At 35.0% G+C, this 18,544-nt stretch overlaps 2 protein-coding genes across 3 annotated transcripts; one reads left to right on the forward strand and one right to left on the reverse strand.

Moving 5' to 3' along the window:
- Positions 1–9,595: 9,595 nt before the first annotated feature.
- On the forward strand, positions 9,596–12,905 carry LOC106426273 (cytosolic isocitrate dehydrogenase [NADP]). Its single transcript, XM_013866991.3, has 15 exons — positions 9,596–9,893; positions 10,343–10,386; positions 10,481–10,590; positions 10,701–10,738; positions 10,831–10,908; positions 10,995–11,048; positions 11,127–11,228; positions 11,319–11,404; positions 11,498–11,601; positions 11,686–11,754; positions 11,844–11,959; positions 12,066–12,100; positions 12,187–12,329; positions 12,422–12,544; positions 12,634–12,905. The coding sequence occupies exons 1-15, from the start codon at positions 9,845–9,847 to the stop codon at positions 12,719–12,721; spliced, it is 1,239 nt and encodes a 412-aa protein (XP_013722445.2). The 5' UTR covers positions 9,596–9,844; the 3' UTR covers positions 12,722–12,905.
- A 657-nt stretch (positions 12,906–13,562) lies between these two features.
- BNAC06G27310D (aarF domain-containing protein kinase 1) lies at positions 13,563–18,131 on the reverse strand. Of its 2 annotated transcripts, XM_013866989.3 has the most exons (16): positions 17,789–18,129; positions 17,625–17,708; positions 17,195–17,335; positions 16,981–17,051; positions 16,807–16,900; positions 16,485–16,562; positions 16,052–16,118; positions 15,725–15,810; positions 15,571–15,621; positions 15,143–15,190; positions 14,884–15,004; positions 14,613–14,793; positions 14,389–14,526; positions 14,187–14,299; positions 14,012–14,083; positions 13,563–13,928 (listed from the first exon to the last, which is right to left on the reverse strand). In XM_013866989.3, the coding sequence occupies exons 1-16, from the start codon at positions 17,987–17,989 to the stop codon at positions 13,807–13,809; spliced, it is 1,668 nt and encodes a 555-aa protein (XP_013722443.1). In that variant the 5' UTR covers positions 17,990–18,129; the 3' UTR covers positions 13,563–13,806. The 2 variants fall into 2 exon arrangements, with proteins under 2 accessions (XP_013722443.1, XP_013722444.1); XM_013866990.3 differs by lacking the exon at positions 16,052–16,118 and having other exon boundaries at positions 16,807–16,868; positions 17,789–18,131.
- Between the last annotated feature and the right edge of the window lie 413 nt (positions 18,132–18,544).

Here is an 18,544-nt window from a genome sequence, read left to right on the forward strand (position 1 = left end):
TATATAAACTACTATTTTTCTTCATTTTATCCGATTTAAATTTTTGGTGATAATTGTTTCTGATTTATATAAATACATTAACATTTTTTTATTTATCATATCTTTAATAAACTTATATCTTACTAAAATATAAATAATAAAATATTTATTATTATGCGATGTTAAATATACTTAAAATTTGAATTTATTTATAAACTTTTCTTCTATAAATTATTTTTAATTTTTAAACTTAAGTGGACATTTTTTTTTCAAGGTTAATATTATGTATTTTTGATATTTTATTCAAAAATGTTAAGAGGTCTTTTACCTTTCTTTCACTAAGATATCTTGTACAAATATTAGACATATTAAACAATAACTAAAATATATAAAAGCAATCACTAAAGTTTTAAATTGGATAAGATGAAAAAGAATAGTGGTTTATATAATGGAAAATTTCAATTTGTAATAATATTTCAAAAAGTTACTTTAGTCTAGTTGTTAGTGTGCTCCTTTAAAAGGGTATCCCAACATGGGTTTGAGTCCCGGAATGAACATATATATATCAAAACGATGTCATCTTATCTTGTTAACGGTTGACTAATTTATGTTAGAGTCAATATAGATTTAGGCACGTTTTAAGAAGTTTGGATAGTTTTTCTTAAATTATAATTGAGTTGAGGTCTTTTTTGGCACTGATCATTTGTTGGGGTCGAAATTGGCACTTTTCCTCGTATATCAAAACGATGTCGTTTTATCTTGTTAACGGTTGACTAACTTCTGTTAAAGTCAACGTAGATTTAAACACGTTTTTAAGAAGTTCGAGTAGTTTTTTTGAATTATAATTGAGTTGAAGTCGTATTTGACACGACCGAAATTGTTGGGGTCGAAATCGGCACTGATCATTTGTTGGGGTCGAAATTGGCACTTTTCCTCGTATATCAAAACGATGTCGTTTTATCTTGTTAACGGTTGACTAACTTCTGTTAAAGTCAACGTAGATTTAAACACGTTTTTAAGAAGTTCGAGTAGTTTTTTTGAATTCTAATTGAGTTGAAGTCGTATTTGGCACGACCGAAATTGTTGGGGTCGAAATCGGCACTTCGCCCCCCCCCCCCCCCCCCCCCCCCCCACCACAAATGTACATGAGATCTTACAAGTCGAGAACAGTTTACCAGTTATAGGAACCAGATATATATATATTATTGGAATATCTACATTTGTTTTTGAATGACAAAAGAAAAAGGAAATGATAATGAGTTTGATGAAACCTGAAACGTCCACATCTATCGCAATGGTTTGGATAAAGTTTTGAGACGTTAAGTTTGGAACGTCTGTTCTTCTCTTGAAGAGTCTTTCTTTGATAGCCATCAGAAAATAATCCATCTGATCTGTAAGGCGACAAGGACATTCCAAGACTCGTACATCCATTTTTTCTTTAACGAGAACGTCCAGTTACGTTGTTCTATATATTACCAAAAATGTAAAGCTAGAGAAAATTTGTCCTGATTATGGATTTTATGGTGATTCAGAGTTCAAATAAAATTATAAAGTATAAATGAAACTTTAGTTTTTACCATAATTTTTAAGCTTCATCAACATTTCGAAAATTCTCTCTTTTTTTTCTTTCAAATCTGCTTACTGTAAAATACTGGTTATTGATCAATTGTGTTGCCCTTAGGCGTGTCTGAAATTTCCAGAAAAGACAAACTATTTTATCCTCTCATATGCCAACATCGTGGCTATATTTTTAATTTTTATCATTAAAAACATCGGACTATATTTTAGGAAAATACATCTTGGGATGGTAGCTAAATAGAAAATACATCTTGTAACGTTGTACGCCTGCCTTGTGCTTGTTGTCAATCGCATCCAAGATCCACGTTCGCCATACGAACAAATTCAACCATACTGTAGAAGTGTAGATCCAAAAACTTTTCATAATTTTTTTTTTCATAATACAGTTCAAAAAAAAAAAATTTCAAAATAAACATTTCATAAAATTGTTTTTCAAAAAAAAAAAAACATTTCATAAAATTGCTATAAATATTGCTTTAACAAATCCACTTTAAGGATTTAAACAGTTTTGGTACTATTTTATATATTTTAGTTTTCCTAATACATAATTTATTTATTAGAAGATACAGATAGTTGATCAAAAAAAAAGATACAGATAATTTGCAAATCAAGATATATATATATATAACAATGGTTACAAAAAGGAAAAAAAAAACAATGGTTACAAAAAAAAAAAGATATATATTCTTAAATCACCTTAGTATTTTTATAAACTACTATTGATGAAGGCATATATTATAATTTCACATTTCTTAACTTTATAAAAATATTTATTGATAAATTTCTGTACCAAATTAAAATTACATATATTTTGATTTGATTTTCTTTAAAAAACTATTCATGAAATTCTCAAATCTGCTTATAATTGTATACATTAGATCATAAATTGTAAAATAATAAATAAAATAAATGTCTAAATTTTATGTATAATATAAATGACTAAATTAATAAAAGAATAAAGAACTAAAAAGAATATGGTTGTTAAACAAAACAAAATGGATTTGGTTAGGTGGTCAGCATCTTAAGGGGATGTTATAAGATAAACTTTGAAATGATCCTCCACTCCTTTACCAACTCAAGCACTATGATCATCTACTCACCAAACACTATGATCACCCACTCATTTACCAAATCAAGCACCATCTTTGTTATTTTATGTATTGTTGCTCACTATAAATACCTTCACTCATCTCACTCTTTTGTACACCAAAAACAAGAAGAAGGGTTTATAAACAAAGAATCATTACATCTCATCTCTATTCTCCCTCTTCATAGTAAATATTCTCTCTTGCATATTTATCGTATATATTCTTTCTGCGGGGAAAATATTTCGCCCTTATTTAAATTTTTTCGATACTATAAATTATAAGTTATTTCATAACACGTTATCAGCACGATCGTTCTGCAATTCGGTAAAATTTATTGTATCATATATACTCTGCTATAATGGTCGGTATACCGCCTGTATTATTATTTATATTATGTTATAATGGCCGGAATACCGCCTATATTATTTATTAATATTTTAATTAATTTATTAGTCGGCCGAGCCGCCTTATATTCTATTTATTGTTAACTGCACGGCCAAGCCGCCTTTATTTTCTGTTTGTTGTTAACTGGACGGCCGAGCCGCCTTTATTTTCTGTTTGTTGTTAACTGGTCGGCTGAGCCGCCTTATATTTTGTTTATTGCTAATTGGTCGGCCGAGCCGCCGTATAATTTATTATTATGCATTGACCGGCTGAGCCGTCGCATAATTTATTATCATAACAAAAAATGTTTATTCACCATATTTTTTTATTTTTATCAGAATTTTATGAAATTTAATAGATTTGATTGATCGTTTAATACGATATTTTCAGACTGATTTTTGGTGCACTCGATTTAACACCAACGGTCACAAAGAAATTTTTTCAAAAATTTCCCCTTTCTCCAACGGTCATGAACAGTGATTTTCATCTGTAAATACAACTCATTTTCACTTCATTTCATCATCCAAAACATTTCATCTTCTCTCAAAAAATTTCAAATCGCTCTCCTCCGATTTTTCATTTCAAGAAAGATGATTCGCGCACTTTTGTTTTTATGTGCCATTTTTATTTGTGTTTCTATTTATGGTTTATTCGTTGGAGAATTTACTCCGAGTAAATTTAAGATGAATATCGGTTTAATTTTATTTACATCGCTTCTCCTTGTAATTGCTTTTATGATTAATGTAAACGGTTTTTAAATTATGAAGTTCTAATAAAATTATTATTTTGTGTTTTAGAAATACAAATGGCAAACGTCGAGAAACTCCAGTTCCCGGCTCTGAAAATAACCGGCGAAAATTATGTCAGATGGGTCACAAATGTGAAATCTTATCTTGAAATAAAAAAAAATAACCGAAGCGATAAAAGTCGGTAACAAATCGCCACCCGAGCATATAGCCGAAGCGATAATCTTCCTGAAGAAGCATTTAGATGAGAATCTAACTCACGACTATGGGGACGTTGAGGACCCAGCCGTACTATGGCAAGCCTTGAAAGACAGATTCGATAATCAGAAGGAAATCAATCTCCCTCACGCTCTTGAAGATTGGAAAACCCTGAGGTTTCAGGATTTCCAAAGGGTTAGAGATTACAATTCCACTATCTTGAGGATAGTTGCACAATTAAAATATTGTGGTAACCCTGTCACCGAAGCAGAAATGCTTGACAAGACATACAATACTTTCCACAAAGAACACAACGTCTTATCCCGAATTTACAGAAAATGTGGGTACACCAAATTTTCTGAATTGATGGTAACACTCATGTTGGCTGAAACGAACGATGAGTTACTAATCAAAAACCATAATTCCCGACCTACGGGAGCCAAGGCATTTCCCGAAGTGAATGCTACGGCGGTAGAATATTCGGGAAGGAGAAACCATACCAACCGAGGTCGTGGTCGGCGTTTCAACAACAAACGTGGAAAGCCTTACTATCCTAAAAGTATTAGATCTAACAAATGGGTTAGATCTGAACAACCTCATAAAGGCAAAGAAACCGAAGAGGATACCACAAAGAAAAGTGAGACTGTATGTTACAGATGTGGATGTAAAGGACATTGGTCCCGTACCTGTCGTACTCCCCCACATTTGTGCAAGTTATATCAAGAATCCATAAAAGGAAAGGCTAAAGAGGTGAACCTCACGGAAAACGTTGAAGGGACCTCATACCTTGAATCCTCTGATTTCGCAAATGAGCTGGACTAGAATACTCTTGAAGAGTACGGAAATGTTTCTAATAAGACTGCTGAATAGTCCTCATTTGTAATGTATAATAATTATGTTTTCAAAGAATAATGTTGTTTTAAAAACAATATATGTATAATTATTGTGTGTTTTCTTTATATAATAAATGAATAAATTTCACGTTTCACTTTTATTTTATGTTTATGATAATTTCAGAAATGGATCAAAATACTAATGGAGCAAAATCCAAGAAACGGATTCGTGAAATATGCATACCAGATAGTGGAACAACGCACACTATTCTGAGACAAAAGAGATATTTCTCTGATATAAAACCGACAAGAATTGTCGTCAATACAATATCAGGTCCTGCAGACGTGATTGAAGGAACTGGTAAAACAAACTTTACTTTGCCGAATGGAACAAAATTTTCCATAAATAATGCTTTATACTCTCCGAGTTCTAAAAGGAATTTGTTGAGTTTTAAAGACATATATCTTCACGGATATGATACTCAGTCTGCAACTAAGGATGGAAAGAAATACATGTATGTAATTTCTGAAAAATGTGGCAGAAAACACATATTGGAAAAGTTTCCAGAACTTCCTTCGGGATTACATCATACTTATATCGATGAGATCGAATCAAATCTTGTAGTAAAACGGAACCCAGAAGAGTTCACGTTATGGCATGATCGCCTTGGCCACCCAGGCACTACAATGATGCGTAAAATCATAGAAAGTTCACATGGTCATCCATTGAAAATCCAGGAGATTTCTCAAGGGAATAAAATGACATGTGTTGCATGTTCTCTAGGAAAATTGATCGTAAGGCCATCGCCAACCAAAATCGATAAAGAATCACCAAAGTTCCTTGAAAGAATTCAAGGTGATATATGTGGACCGATACATCCACCATGTGGACCATTCCACTATTTTATGGTATTAATTGACGCATCCAGTAGATGGTCACACGTTTGTCTATTATCATCTCGAAATGTGGCATTTGCGAGATTTCTAACTCAGATAATCAAACTGCGAGCACAGTTTCCTGATTATACTATTAAAAGAGTTAGACTAGACAACGCTGGTGAATTCACATCCCAAGCATTCAATGACTATTGTATGGTAATGGGAATTGAAGTTGAACATTCGGTTGCTCATGTTCATACGCAAAATGGTTTGGCTGAATCTTTAATTAAGCGTCTGCAATTGATTGCAAGACCATTGATCATGAGATCAAAACTTCCAACCTCTGTATGGGGACATGCCATTTTGCATGCAGAAGCACTCATTCGGATCAGACCGAGTGCATACCATAAGTATTCCCCACTACAGTTAGCGTTTGGTCGAGAACCAAACATTTCCCACTTTAGAATCTTTGGTTGTGCGGTATATGTGCCTGTAGCACCACCACAACGAACAAAGATGGGACCACAAAGAAGGTTGGGAATATATGTTGGTTGTGATTCTCCATCAATTATAAGATACCTAGAACCACAGACTGGTGACGTCTTTACAGCACGTTTTGCTGATTGTCATTTTGACGAAAATGTATTCCCAGTTCTAGGGGGAGAAAACAAAAATGTTGGAAGTGATATAAAATGGAGTGTACCATCATTGTTATATCTTGATCCTCCTACTAAAGAGTCAGAACTAGAAGTTCGACGAATTATGCATTTACAGAGTATAGCTAACCAGCTACCTGATGCATTTGCAGATACCAAGACGGTAACTAAATCTCATATACCAGCTGCAAATGCTCCTGCTCGTATCAAAATGCCAAATGAACAAGAAAAGGAGGATGACACACGAGAGCCAAAAACACGCCTGAAGCGTGGTAGACCTGCTGGTTCTAAGGATAAGAATCCTAGGAAACAGAAGAAAGCTGAAATATATGATGCACCCAAAATAGCAGAAAATATTTTGGAAGAAATAAATGATAAGGACTCTGATGAATCAGAGCATCATGAATCGAAAGATAATCATGAGATTTCTATTAATTACATCCATAATAAAAGGATATGGAATAGAAATGAACAAAATGACCTTGATGATGCTTTCTCATATATCGTGTCAAGTGAGGTAAATGAAGATACCGATGATCCAGAACCGAAATCCATATATGAATGTCAAAAGAGACATGATTGGAATAAATGGAAAGAAGCAATACAAATCGAACTTGATTCGCTTAACAAACGAAAAGTGTTTGGATCTATTGTACTCACACCTGAAGATGTGAGACCAGTTGGGTACAGATGGATTTTCGTTCGAAAACGAAATGAGAAAAATGAGATTACAAGGTATAAAGCTCGCCTTGTAGCCCAAGGATTTTCTCAAAGACCTGGTATTGATTATGAGGAAACATATTCTCCTGTAATGGATGCGATCACATTTAGATTCCTGATGAGTCTAGCCGCTGATAAAAATCTTGAGATGCGTCTCATGGATGTTGTTACAGCTTATCTATACGGATCATTAGATACTGATATCTACATGAAAATCCCTGATGGATTTAAAATGCCAGAAGCATTAAGTTCCAAACCTAAAGAGTTATGTGCAATAAAATTGCAAAGATCATTATATGGGTTAAAACAATCTGGACGTATGTGGTACAATCGTCTCAGTGAACATTTAACAAAAGAAGGATATGTGAATGATCCTATATGCCCATGTGTTTTCATCAAGAAAACAACATCCGGATTTGTGATAATCGCGGTATATGTTGATGATCTAAATATTATTGGAACTCAAAAAGAAATACAAAAGGCATCAGACTATCTCAAAGGAGAATTTGAGATGAAAGATCTTGGACAAACACAGTATTGTCTTGGCCTACAAATAGAACATTCAGAAAATGATATATTTGTGCATCAATCCACATACACTAAAAGAGTGTTGAAACGATTTAACATGGATAAATCAACTCCTCTTAGCACCCCGATGGTCGTTAGGTCACTTAATATTGAAAGTGATCCATTTCGACCACCTGAGGAAAAAGAAGAGATGCTTGGTCCGGAAGTACCATATCTAAGTGCAATTGGAGCGTTGATGTACCTTGCAAATTGTACACGGCCTGATATATCATTCGCTGTTAATCTTCTAGCAAGATTTAGCTCATCTCCAACACGAAGACATTGGAATGGAATTAAACATGTCTTTCGTTACCTACAAGGGACTATTGATTTAGGCTTATTTTACCCTAAAGATTCAAATGGTCAAATGGTTGGTTTTGCAGATGCAGGATATCTTTCAGATCCACACAAAGCCCGATCGCAAACAGGATATGTTTTTACGATCGGAGGCACTGCTATATCTTAGCGTTCTCAGAAACAAACGCTTGTGGCTACCTCTTCAAATCATGCTGAGATCATCGCACTCCATGAAGCAAGTAAAGAATGTGTATGGCTAAGATCTATAAGCCAACACATTTGTTCAAGTAGTGGGATTGACAAAAGTACGGGGCCAACTATTCTATATGAAGATAACGGGGCATGTGTTGCTCAAACGAAAGAAGGATATATCAAAAGCGATAGAACCAAACATATACCTCTGAAGTTCTTCTCATATACTCAAGAGCTCGAGAAGAATAAAGAGATTGAAGTAAGATATGTTCGATCATGCGACAATGCAGCCAACCTCTTCACAAAATCACTCCCTACTTCGGTATTGAGAAAACATGTCCATAACATTGGAATGCGTCATCAGAAGGATCTATGACTGCTCAATCGAGGGGGAGCTTACGTAGTTGTACTCTTTTTACCTAACTATGGTTTTTCCCATTGGGTTTTCCTAGAAAGGTTTTTAACGAGGCAACAAAGACGTTAAGCGAGAGCGGAGAGTGACACCGGTCCCCAAAGGGGAGTGTTACGAAACTTAATTTAATACAAGATGGATGATCAAGGGGGAGTGTTATAAGATAAACTTTGAAATGATCCTCCACTCCTTTACCAACTCAAGCACTATGATCATCTACTCACCAAGCACTATGATCACCCACTCATTTACCAAATCAAGCACCATCTTTGTTATTTTATGTATTGTTGCTCACTATAAATACCACCACTCATCTCACTCTTTTGTACACCAAAAACAAGAAGAAGAGTTTATAAACAAAGAATCATTACATCTCATCTCTATTCTCCCTCTTCGTAGTAAATATTCTCTCTTGCATATTTATCGTATATATTTTTTCTGTGAGGAAAACATTTCGCCCTTATTTAAATTTTTCCGATACTATAAATTATAAGTTATTTCATAACAGGGGATATATTTTTTGATTACCATATATATATTCATTGGTGGAGAATATCCACCCAAAGTGCATGCGAAGTGACCACTTTTCTGTATTTTGATCCAGCTAATAAATAATGAAAATAAATACTAAAATACAAGATGATTTGTATTATACACTAATATAGTTGGTAGAGGTTTGTTAATATATAACTAACTAAAGTGATACCAAATTTTAACAGGCAATTAATATTTGAAAATTGCTTGAAATATTATAAGTTCGCTATTAATTTTCACAAATATTTTCAATCCTAAATATTTTAAAATTTGGATTTAAGTTTTAGTGATTTTTTTAAAAAAATTTAATATTAAAAGGGTGAGATTAAAATTTTAAAACTTTTATGAAATATTATTAATATTTATAAATGATTTAAGAAAATTATTTTAATTTTTTCAACATAAATTTAGAGTATTTATAAAAATGTTTATACTTTACAATTAAATTTTTAAAAATGATATTTGAAATGAGTTTAGAAAGCAATGATATGGATATATTGGAGGTGATCGGAATGAACTATAACTTAGGGAGAAAGTAGTTTTCGGCGGCTACAACAAGAAAATGAAAGTAAGGACAAAAACGGAATAAGCAAAACTAATGGGGTCCCAAAATAATATCCAGAAACCATAAATACAACCTCCTGCCCTGCACAGCCTTCCTTTCTTCACCAACTCACCAGCCTTGGACGCTCTGCATCTCTCCGCCTGAAAACTTCTCTCGTTTGTTAGATCGCCGACGAGGTTAACATCCCTTTCTGATCTATCGAATCATTAAAAAACAATGGCGTTCGAGAAGATCAAGGTTGCAAATCCCATCGTCGAGATGGATGGTGAGATTTCTCTGCCTCAGTCTCTCTCTCTCTATATAAAGCTTTTTGTTTTACTCTCAGATCTTTTGTCGTGTGTTTGGATGCGAGAATGAAAAACGTATTATAACTGAAACACAAGGAAGCATGTTTAAAACTAGTTTTACTTTGTCAACGTTTGTTACGTTATAGATCGGCAAAAAAAAAAAAAAAAACGTATCTCTGTTCCTCAGATCGATTAGTTAAGTTTTGTGATCTGATGGAAAAAATATATTCACAAACTATTTGATTTACAGCTTATATCTGAAAATGGGACCAGCATAGTAAATTGTGTTCTATATTAAAGCTTTCATTTTCAGCTTCTAATGTGGTTATTGATGTTCCATTCTCACCTCATTCCTTAGTTTTTTTTCTTTTTATTTTGGTGTCCTTTTTTTACTCACACTTTATGGTCTTTTTCTGTGTACTAATAGGTGATGAAATGACTCGAGTTATCTGGAAGTCCATCAAGGACAAGGTTACAAGAGCGCTACATATATTCTGATCTCATATTTTTAATATTTGTTTTTGGGTATTTTTCAAATTCGTGTTTTGCTCAAATGTTTTTGTAGCTTATTACCCCTTTTGTGGAGTTGGATATCAAGTACTTCGACCTTGGTCTTCCTCACCGTGATGCTACCGATGACAAAGTTACTGTTGAAAGTGCTGAAGCCACTAAGAAGTATATATGTCTTCTTTTTTTTTTTCTAACTTGAAACTTACTTGACCCCGCCCCCCACTTTTTCTTTCTGCTTACTAATGTATGTTGCGATTGTAATTTTGTTTTTTTAGGTATAATGTGGCGATCAAGTGTGCCACCATCACTCCAGGTATGTTTTGATAGATATTTTTCAATTTAACATTTTTTACAGTGTTCTCATTTTACCAAGTCTTGATCTTTTTTTTTTTTTTTTGCGTGCAGATGAAGGCCGTGTAACGGAATTTGGCTTGAAGCAGATGTGGAGAAGTCCCAATGGTACCATCAGGAATATTCTGAATGGTGAGAAATACACAAATTGTATTTGTTTTAAAGCCTATCAAATATAAATGCTCTGCTTTCTTACACTGTGCTTGTCATTCTCACAGGAACTGTATTTAGAGAACCAATTCTCTGCAAAAATGTTCCCAAGCTTGTCCCGGGTATTTTTACTAACTATGTTTCTATTAACATTTTATATTGCCAAAAAGGGTTCTGAGAATATGTCTTGTTTTCTCCAGGCTGGACAAAGCCCATCTGCATTGGAAGGCATGCTTTTGGTGATCAGTACCGTGCCACTGATGCTGTTATCAAGGGACCAGGAAAACTGACTATGACTTTCGGTAAACTTACTACCTTTCGCATTGTATAATTTTGAAGTCTCTTTCGGTTTCTTCTTGTCCAATAAAAACCGTAATTTCTTTGATTTTCAGAGGGAAAGGATGGGAAAACTGAAACTGAAGTGTTCACATTTACTGGTGAAGGCGGTGTTGCTATGGCCATGTACAACACTGATGAGGTATAGTGTTAACACTTGCACTCTCTTCCAACTACATTCACAACTACTTGTTCTTTTGGTGATCAAGTTACATATTTCTCCTTTTAAATACAGTCCATCCGTGCTTTTGCTGAGGCATCGATGAACACTGCTTATGAGAAGAAGTGGCCACTTTATCTTAGCACAAAGAACACCATTCTTAAGAAATACGATGGCAGGCATGTGGACAGTTAGTTTTTGATTATTTTACAATAGTATCCTTTTGCCCAGTCTATATTTGATGTTTTCGTTTTACTATGAAGATTCAAAGACATCTTCCAGGAAGTGTATGAAGCCAGCTGGAAATCAAAGTATGAAGCTGCTGGAATATGGTGAGTGGCCTCGATAATTTTTTATCATCCTTGTATCTTGTGTATGTTACCTTTAATCGAGAAGGATCTTAAATGATTGAATTGGTTAGGTATGAGCATCGTCTCATTGATGATATGGTGGCTTACGCTCTGAAGAGCGAGGGAGGCTATGTGTGGGCTTGCAAAAACTATGATGGTGATGTCCAAAGCGATTTCCTCGCACAAGGTATGCTCATGTCTATCTCACATATTCTGCTGTTATTATTTTCATATTCACGTAGAAGGTTTGATTGTGTTTATTATTAGCTAATAGTTTGTTATAATATGTGTAGGGTTCGGGTCACTTGGACTGATGACATCTGTTCTGGTATATATATCGCGACACAATCTCCTGTTAGATGTTTCCTTTGAGTTGTTGAATCTAAGTTACAACGGTTGTGTTGTTTTGATTAGGTCTGCCCGGATGGGAAGACGATTGAAGCTGAAGCAGCACATGGAACCGTTACCCGTCACTACAGGGTTCACCAGAAAGGTGGCGAGACCAGCACAAACAGCATAGCCTCCATCTTTGCTTGGACTCGTGGACTTGCACACAGGTAGCGCGACAAAGCTATATCCTTCACGCTTAATAATTGTTTGTTTAAGGAGGCAGATTATATAAGTTGAATGCAAATGTCTTCTTGAACAGGGCTAAGTTAGATGACAACTCAAAACTCTTGGAGTTTACTGAGAAGCTCGAAGCTGCTTGTGTCGGTACAGTGGAGTCTGGAAAAATGACCAAAGATCTTGCTCTCATCATTCATGGCTCAAAGTAAGCCAAAGAGACTTATTTGTCCTTAAGTTCCATGTTCTCATCAAGATTGCTTTGACTGATTTATGATTTGTTTTCGTGTTCTCAAGGCTCTCGAGGGACACTTACCTGAACACGGAGGAGTTCATCGATGCAGTTGCGGATGAGCTCAAAACAAGACTCGGCGTCAAAGCTTAAGACATTTGGGTAAAACATTCGGCTACTCAGTCATATGTGGTTTATCTGGTGGGTTTGTGAGAGTGGGAGGAATAAAAGAATTCAAGATATTTTGCTTATTAAGAACGATTTGTTTCATCTGCAATAAATATTTTCTAAAAATTGTCACATGTTTCCCCTTTTATGAAAATTTCGAATTTTAATTTTTCATTAATTATCGTAGCTTAGTTTATTGATCCGAGTTGAGGTGATTCGTAGACTCCTAGTGTATTTACCCAAATGCATACACTCCACTAGCTGGACCTATACGGAAAGATGGAGGTTAAGTCATGGTACAATCTCGTGTGAGACGATGCTAGATCTGACTTTTCATCTCAAACAACCTGGAAGCTATCAGTTTAACCAACATTAAAGTGTGGACTTTGGTCTAAACTCCTAAAGCAGGCCTAAGGCTCAAGACTAGGAGTTCGACTAGTTGATTTTTTTTCTTTGTTAATGTTCTTCCAACAAATTGGACAACTAACATCAAAGTTCTTTTTATTGTTTTTATTTGTTTCATCAATTATTCTGAAGTTTCAAATATTTAAACGATTTTCGCACTTCAAAAAGAATTTACAGCTAGAGCAGAAAAACCTCGAAACTATAGCAACGGTATAACTAATCATGCACAGTAGTTTTTTTGATCTGATCTAACCACTGTTTTTTTCAATGTGAATTTACATCTTTTCTAAATTTTACAGTAACTAAGCTAAAGCTCCATCCAATTATTAGAAGGCATTAGCGGACAAAGATAAGCAAAACAGTCATCAGTAGACTATGGTAATAGATTACTAAACAAAAAATTATGAAATGAATTTAAAAACACACACACAACTAGATTTTAGTTAAAGATAAGATTCCAAAGATCTTTATATGTTGTTATCTGTAAAAATTACAGGCTAACCATTAATTCATGCGAGACAAATCAGGCATACATTTATCACTGGTTCTTTGTTCTGACTGACTAGCTGTGGCATTACCAAATGCCAAAGAATGGATGATCTTATTTCTAATTCCAAATCAATAATACTCTTTTTGAACCAATTTCTCTAGCATAAAAAACACCTTCATACAATGGATGCAACACTCGATACCTTTACACTTCTTGTGATGCCGTCGACGACTCGTCCATAAAAGGTACAGATGGTATGTTTCAGCTTCTTCACTCCTTGAAAAAGTTCCATCAACTCTGAAACAGTATGAATTAGTTAGAAATTTACACACAGTATTAGTATAACTGATTATTTAGATAGTAACTAGTGGTTTCTTTACCCAAAATAAGACGTAAGCGGATGTAGCTCACTAACATCACCGATTTGGAGATCATCGACTTCTCAACAAAATCTAGAAAAAGCAAAAAACAAAAAAAAAACTAAATTTTAGCTTCATCCTGGTAAAACTGAATGGACAGGTTCCAGACAGCTCAAGGTTTCTCGGATCCAGCTACCTGGTTCAGAAGTCGTGTTATAGCCAAGCCCATATACCGCATATTTGGCATACGCGAGTAATCTCACACGTTGTGGAGCACTCAACTTCAATGTGATTGACCTTATGAGTCCACTGTGATAGACCAAAGCAAGTATTAGTCGCATGGATAAACTTAAACCTTTCCAGATTCAATTACTTAGTAAAACCGAGGAGGAGTTTACTCTGTTCGCAGTACGGTGAGAAAGTCAGGTGGAAGAGACCCCATGAAAGTGGTTACGTCTTCCAATCTCAGAAGCTTCAGCTCCTGCTTCAGTTTTTGCCTCTCTTGGATAGACATTCCTTTCCCCAGTCCTGATTTGCTATCACCAAGAAGATGCAGAAAAACAAGGATAAGCCACAAAAACGTGTGACAGTTTCGATTTTATTGAAGAGGGAAAGAAAGTACCTTTCACTTGTTCTTCCAGTGAAGAGGACAGGGAAGAATTTGGCATATTGTCCAACCCCAAACCGTGTTCCCAATTCCTGTATTTTGGTCGAGTCTAGAAGAATCAAAGCCTCCCACAACCGACAAAAGTCTTGCCTAAATCCCTCATCCAATGTCTTACAGTTTCCGTGATCTAGCAGGACTTTTCATCCAACCATGATTTTGAAGGTTTTATGATTAGTGTCTGGAACTAGTGAAGACTCCAACATAGAATTACGAACACAAAACGTACCTAGAGAGAAGCCATTCTTGCCTCCAGGAGAAACTAGTATATTTCCAGGATGCGGGTCGCCATGTATGAATCCGTGAACAAATATCATTTCAGCAAACACTTCAACCAACACTTTAGCAACCTATAATATAATATTGGAAAAAGCTTCAGTGTTTCAAAAACGAAATAACAAGTATATATTTGGCGGGTCTAATGCTTGCCACATGCCAAAGTTGTATCCCAATTGAATTTGTTAATTGCATAAGCAGCTATTACGAACCTTTCCTGGACTCAAATTAGTTCTTTTGAGGGCTTCCACATCGTCAACCTGAAACCTAAGGAAATTCGAGTTAGTACACCATCCAAGAAGTAGAGTCTACACGAGAAGCTGCATGACGATCTATAAGAGTAAATATAACTAAACTGATCCATTGCCTTCTAAGCGGTTTAATCAACCTTTAACTTTGTTTTTCCAATAATTCTTTTAGGAAACTCAATAATTTTTCATTTTCTTCCCTTTTGCTAAGCTTTCAGTACATCTCATATCTAGCCTTTTCTAACAATTTAAATAGTTTGGGATAGCTTTTCTAACTATTTAGCATGTTTGAGATGGATATGGTTAACCAAGATTGCCAAAATGAAAAAGAAAAAAAAAGGCTAACTCTGTATATAAACCGTATGAATGATTAACTGTGTTGACGCCATTACCTTGAAACCCTTGCAGAATTGCATTGTCAGGACTTGAGCGGTTGTGAATTCCTGAATATTAATATGGATAATAAGATTAAGAAAACAAATTCAGCATGACTAAGACATATCAGGAAAAATAATAAACAATGACATCTAAATTCTTTGTTCATACCCAAAACACTGTCGGAACAGTAATCATTTTGTTATGTTTGAAGTTTGTGGCAATTCTCTCTGAATTTTTTGCCTCCTGTATAAAATCTGTGGAAATGAAGATGAAAGCAGATATGAATCATCAGATACACTATGGAAAACACCAAATAAATTAAAAAGAAAAAAAAATCCCGAGAAACAATGTAATGAATGGACTATACGCTTCTACACACTATACACTGTGTACATATACGGTTCAATTATTTTGACACATTCAGCTTCAGGTTAACTGAGAAATAAACATATGGACACGATGGAGTGCTTGACTAAATAGTTTTAGGTTGCTGACCAAGTTCCTGGGAAATTGACTTTACGAATTCATGAACCAGCCAGTCAAATCTGTATTCTGGAAAAATCTGCGAAGTGAAAGAAAAGGACTCTAAGGAACTATAAACGGCTGCATATGATACACAGCCTATATATAACCAAAGATGCAAACACAGTTCATGTAATTGCACCGTTGATTTCAGTTCACACTTTCCACAACAACACAAGCAAAGCTCACAATCACCGCAAAACTAATGAAGTTAGGAAGCAGTAACAGAATCAAGTCCTCATAATCTGACTATGCACAATATTCTCTACTAAGCACTTCCAAAAAAATTCACAAGGCTGCATACACTACTGCAGTAATGCAGTCATACATGAATGTCCTCAAACTCGAACTATAAAGCATGTTCTGTTAGTTATATGAATATAAGATAAGACAGAAACATATGCACCTTTACAACTGATTTTGAAAGGAACGACATGATCATTGTATCCAACTTCATGTTCTGCTTCAATCCAGGGTATTGCACCTATTTCAAGGGACACAAACGATAATCAAAACTAAGAATCTGGTGAATTAATGCTGTCAAGGGGATAGTGGTATGCCCGATTTAATCATAAATGATGAAAGGTGTATAAGCTAAAGAGGAAAAAAAGAAAGAAATGATTAAGAGACCAATCTTTCAGGTATCTCAAGTGAACGATGAATCATTGTCTAGTCTCCTCAAAAATAGCACAAGTAAATTAAAGCGGTCATCATTGTGAGGAATTAACCTTTACTGCTACTTCCTGATAATCCTTTAATATAGCATGATGCACTTGAGCAATAGATGCTGCTGCAATTGGTTCCTCATCAAAAGATAAAAATCTGTCATTTTAACTGAGGGATGTTAGAATGCGCCTTGACACTTGTGAATTTGCCTTGACCCCGTTTTAAATAACACTTACATCTCTGAGAGATTTAGACCCAAATTGCTTGTCAGAACGTGTTTGATATCTTGGAAATTACAAGGAACTGCCTTCAATAACAGAATTAGAACAAACAATTAGAATAATTTCTCACACTCACAAGAAAATCATAAATCTCTGGTGAAGTAAAACAATTTCCATATTTTTCAAAAGAGAAAACACATAGATTTCTAATCATTATTAGTATTCGCACCTGGTCCTGCAACGAGGAAAGGGCCGAAGAATACTCTTTGGGAACCAGCTTCAACGTGGCAACGAACTGACCAGCTTTCACATAGAAACCTTTATTACTTTCACACAGTTTAAGAATTCGTTTGGCAGACCGTGAATGAACCTACCAAAGAGACAAGTATACAAATAATTAAGTACAAGAATAAGCAATCATCTCATCACAGCAATATAACTTCACTTAGCCTATCATCAATAAGTAGAAAGAAACTACAAAGCAACATGTTATCTTTTAATTGCTGCTATGTGCTTGTTCAAATCACCACAATCAATCATCTCATAGCATCAATATAGCATCAAACAAATGTGACATTGACATGAACAATGCGAATCAGTACTATAATGTTAAAGATAGATTACTTCTTGCAAATCAGGAAACGTAACAAACTACAAACCTCTGTTAATCTCTGAAGATACTCATCGGAATCAGCCGTCACTCTACGCAAACTATACTTGTAATCAGCGACGGTTACAGTGATCTGCAAAGTAGAGAGAATCAAAAGTAATCGGAAAATGAGAAACAATTTAAAACAGTAGAGATAAGAAAAGAAATACGAACGGCGTAGATAGCGCGAGATGAACGGACGACGCCTTCTACCGCCGTCGCGATTTTGTTTGGGTTGTGAATGGAAGTAGAGTCCCGGAAAACAGAAACGGCGGAGCTGCTGGTGACGGCGGTAATAGCTACGCCGGCGATTGTAAAGACGAAGAGCGGCGATTTGGATCTCGCGGGAAATTTGAACTTGCGGAGAATCTCCATTTTTGTTGGGATATTTTTGAGGGGGACTCCGGAGAGAGGGAGAGGAAGACGAAGCTAAACTTCCGGAATCATCGGACTTCTCTCACGCAGACAAATATAGTGGGCCAGGATAAGGCGAAGAACACTGTGGAGGTTAAAATGGGCCCAGGCCTACTATTTTTGTGGGTGCTGCTTGCTATTTGGGATGGTGATCATTCTATAAAGTGTTCTAATTTCAACAAAAATTGGAAGTTCTTTTTTACCAAAATTTGAACCAATAAACGGAAAAAAAAATTATATTTCTAACCATTTCACTCTCTCTCTTTCTTTTTTCTTCCTATCTCTCTCTACTCTCTTACTACTAAACTAATACTTCACCCAATATAGTCATTCAACAAATTAACCTTTTTTTTTGTTTTTCCGTGTATCCCATCAGCTAATTCGATCAGATCATCCAGTAATATGCATCTTATATATTAAAACAGAAGTCACAACCTTGATTCATGTGTGATTTTTTTAAAAAATGGATCTAATAGACTTATTCCTACATAGTCATGTTACATTTAATCTCTAATA

Source organism: Brassica napus, chromosome C6 (genome assembly GCF_020379485.1).
Source record: "Brassica napus cultivar Da-Ae chromosome C6, Da-Ae, whole genome shotgun sequence".
Lineage (NCBI taxonomy): Eukaryota > Viridiplantae > Streptophyta > Magnoliopsida > Brassicales > Brassicaceae > Brassica > Brassica napus.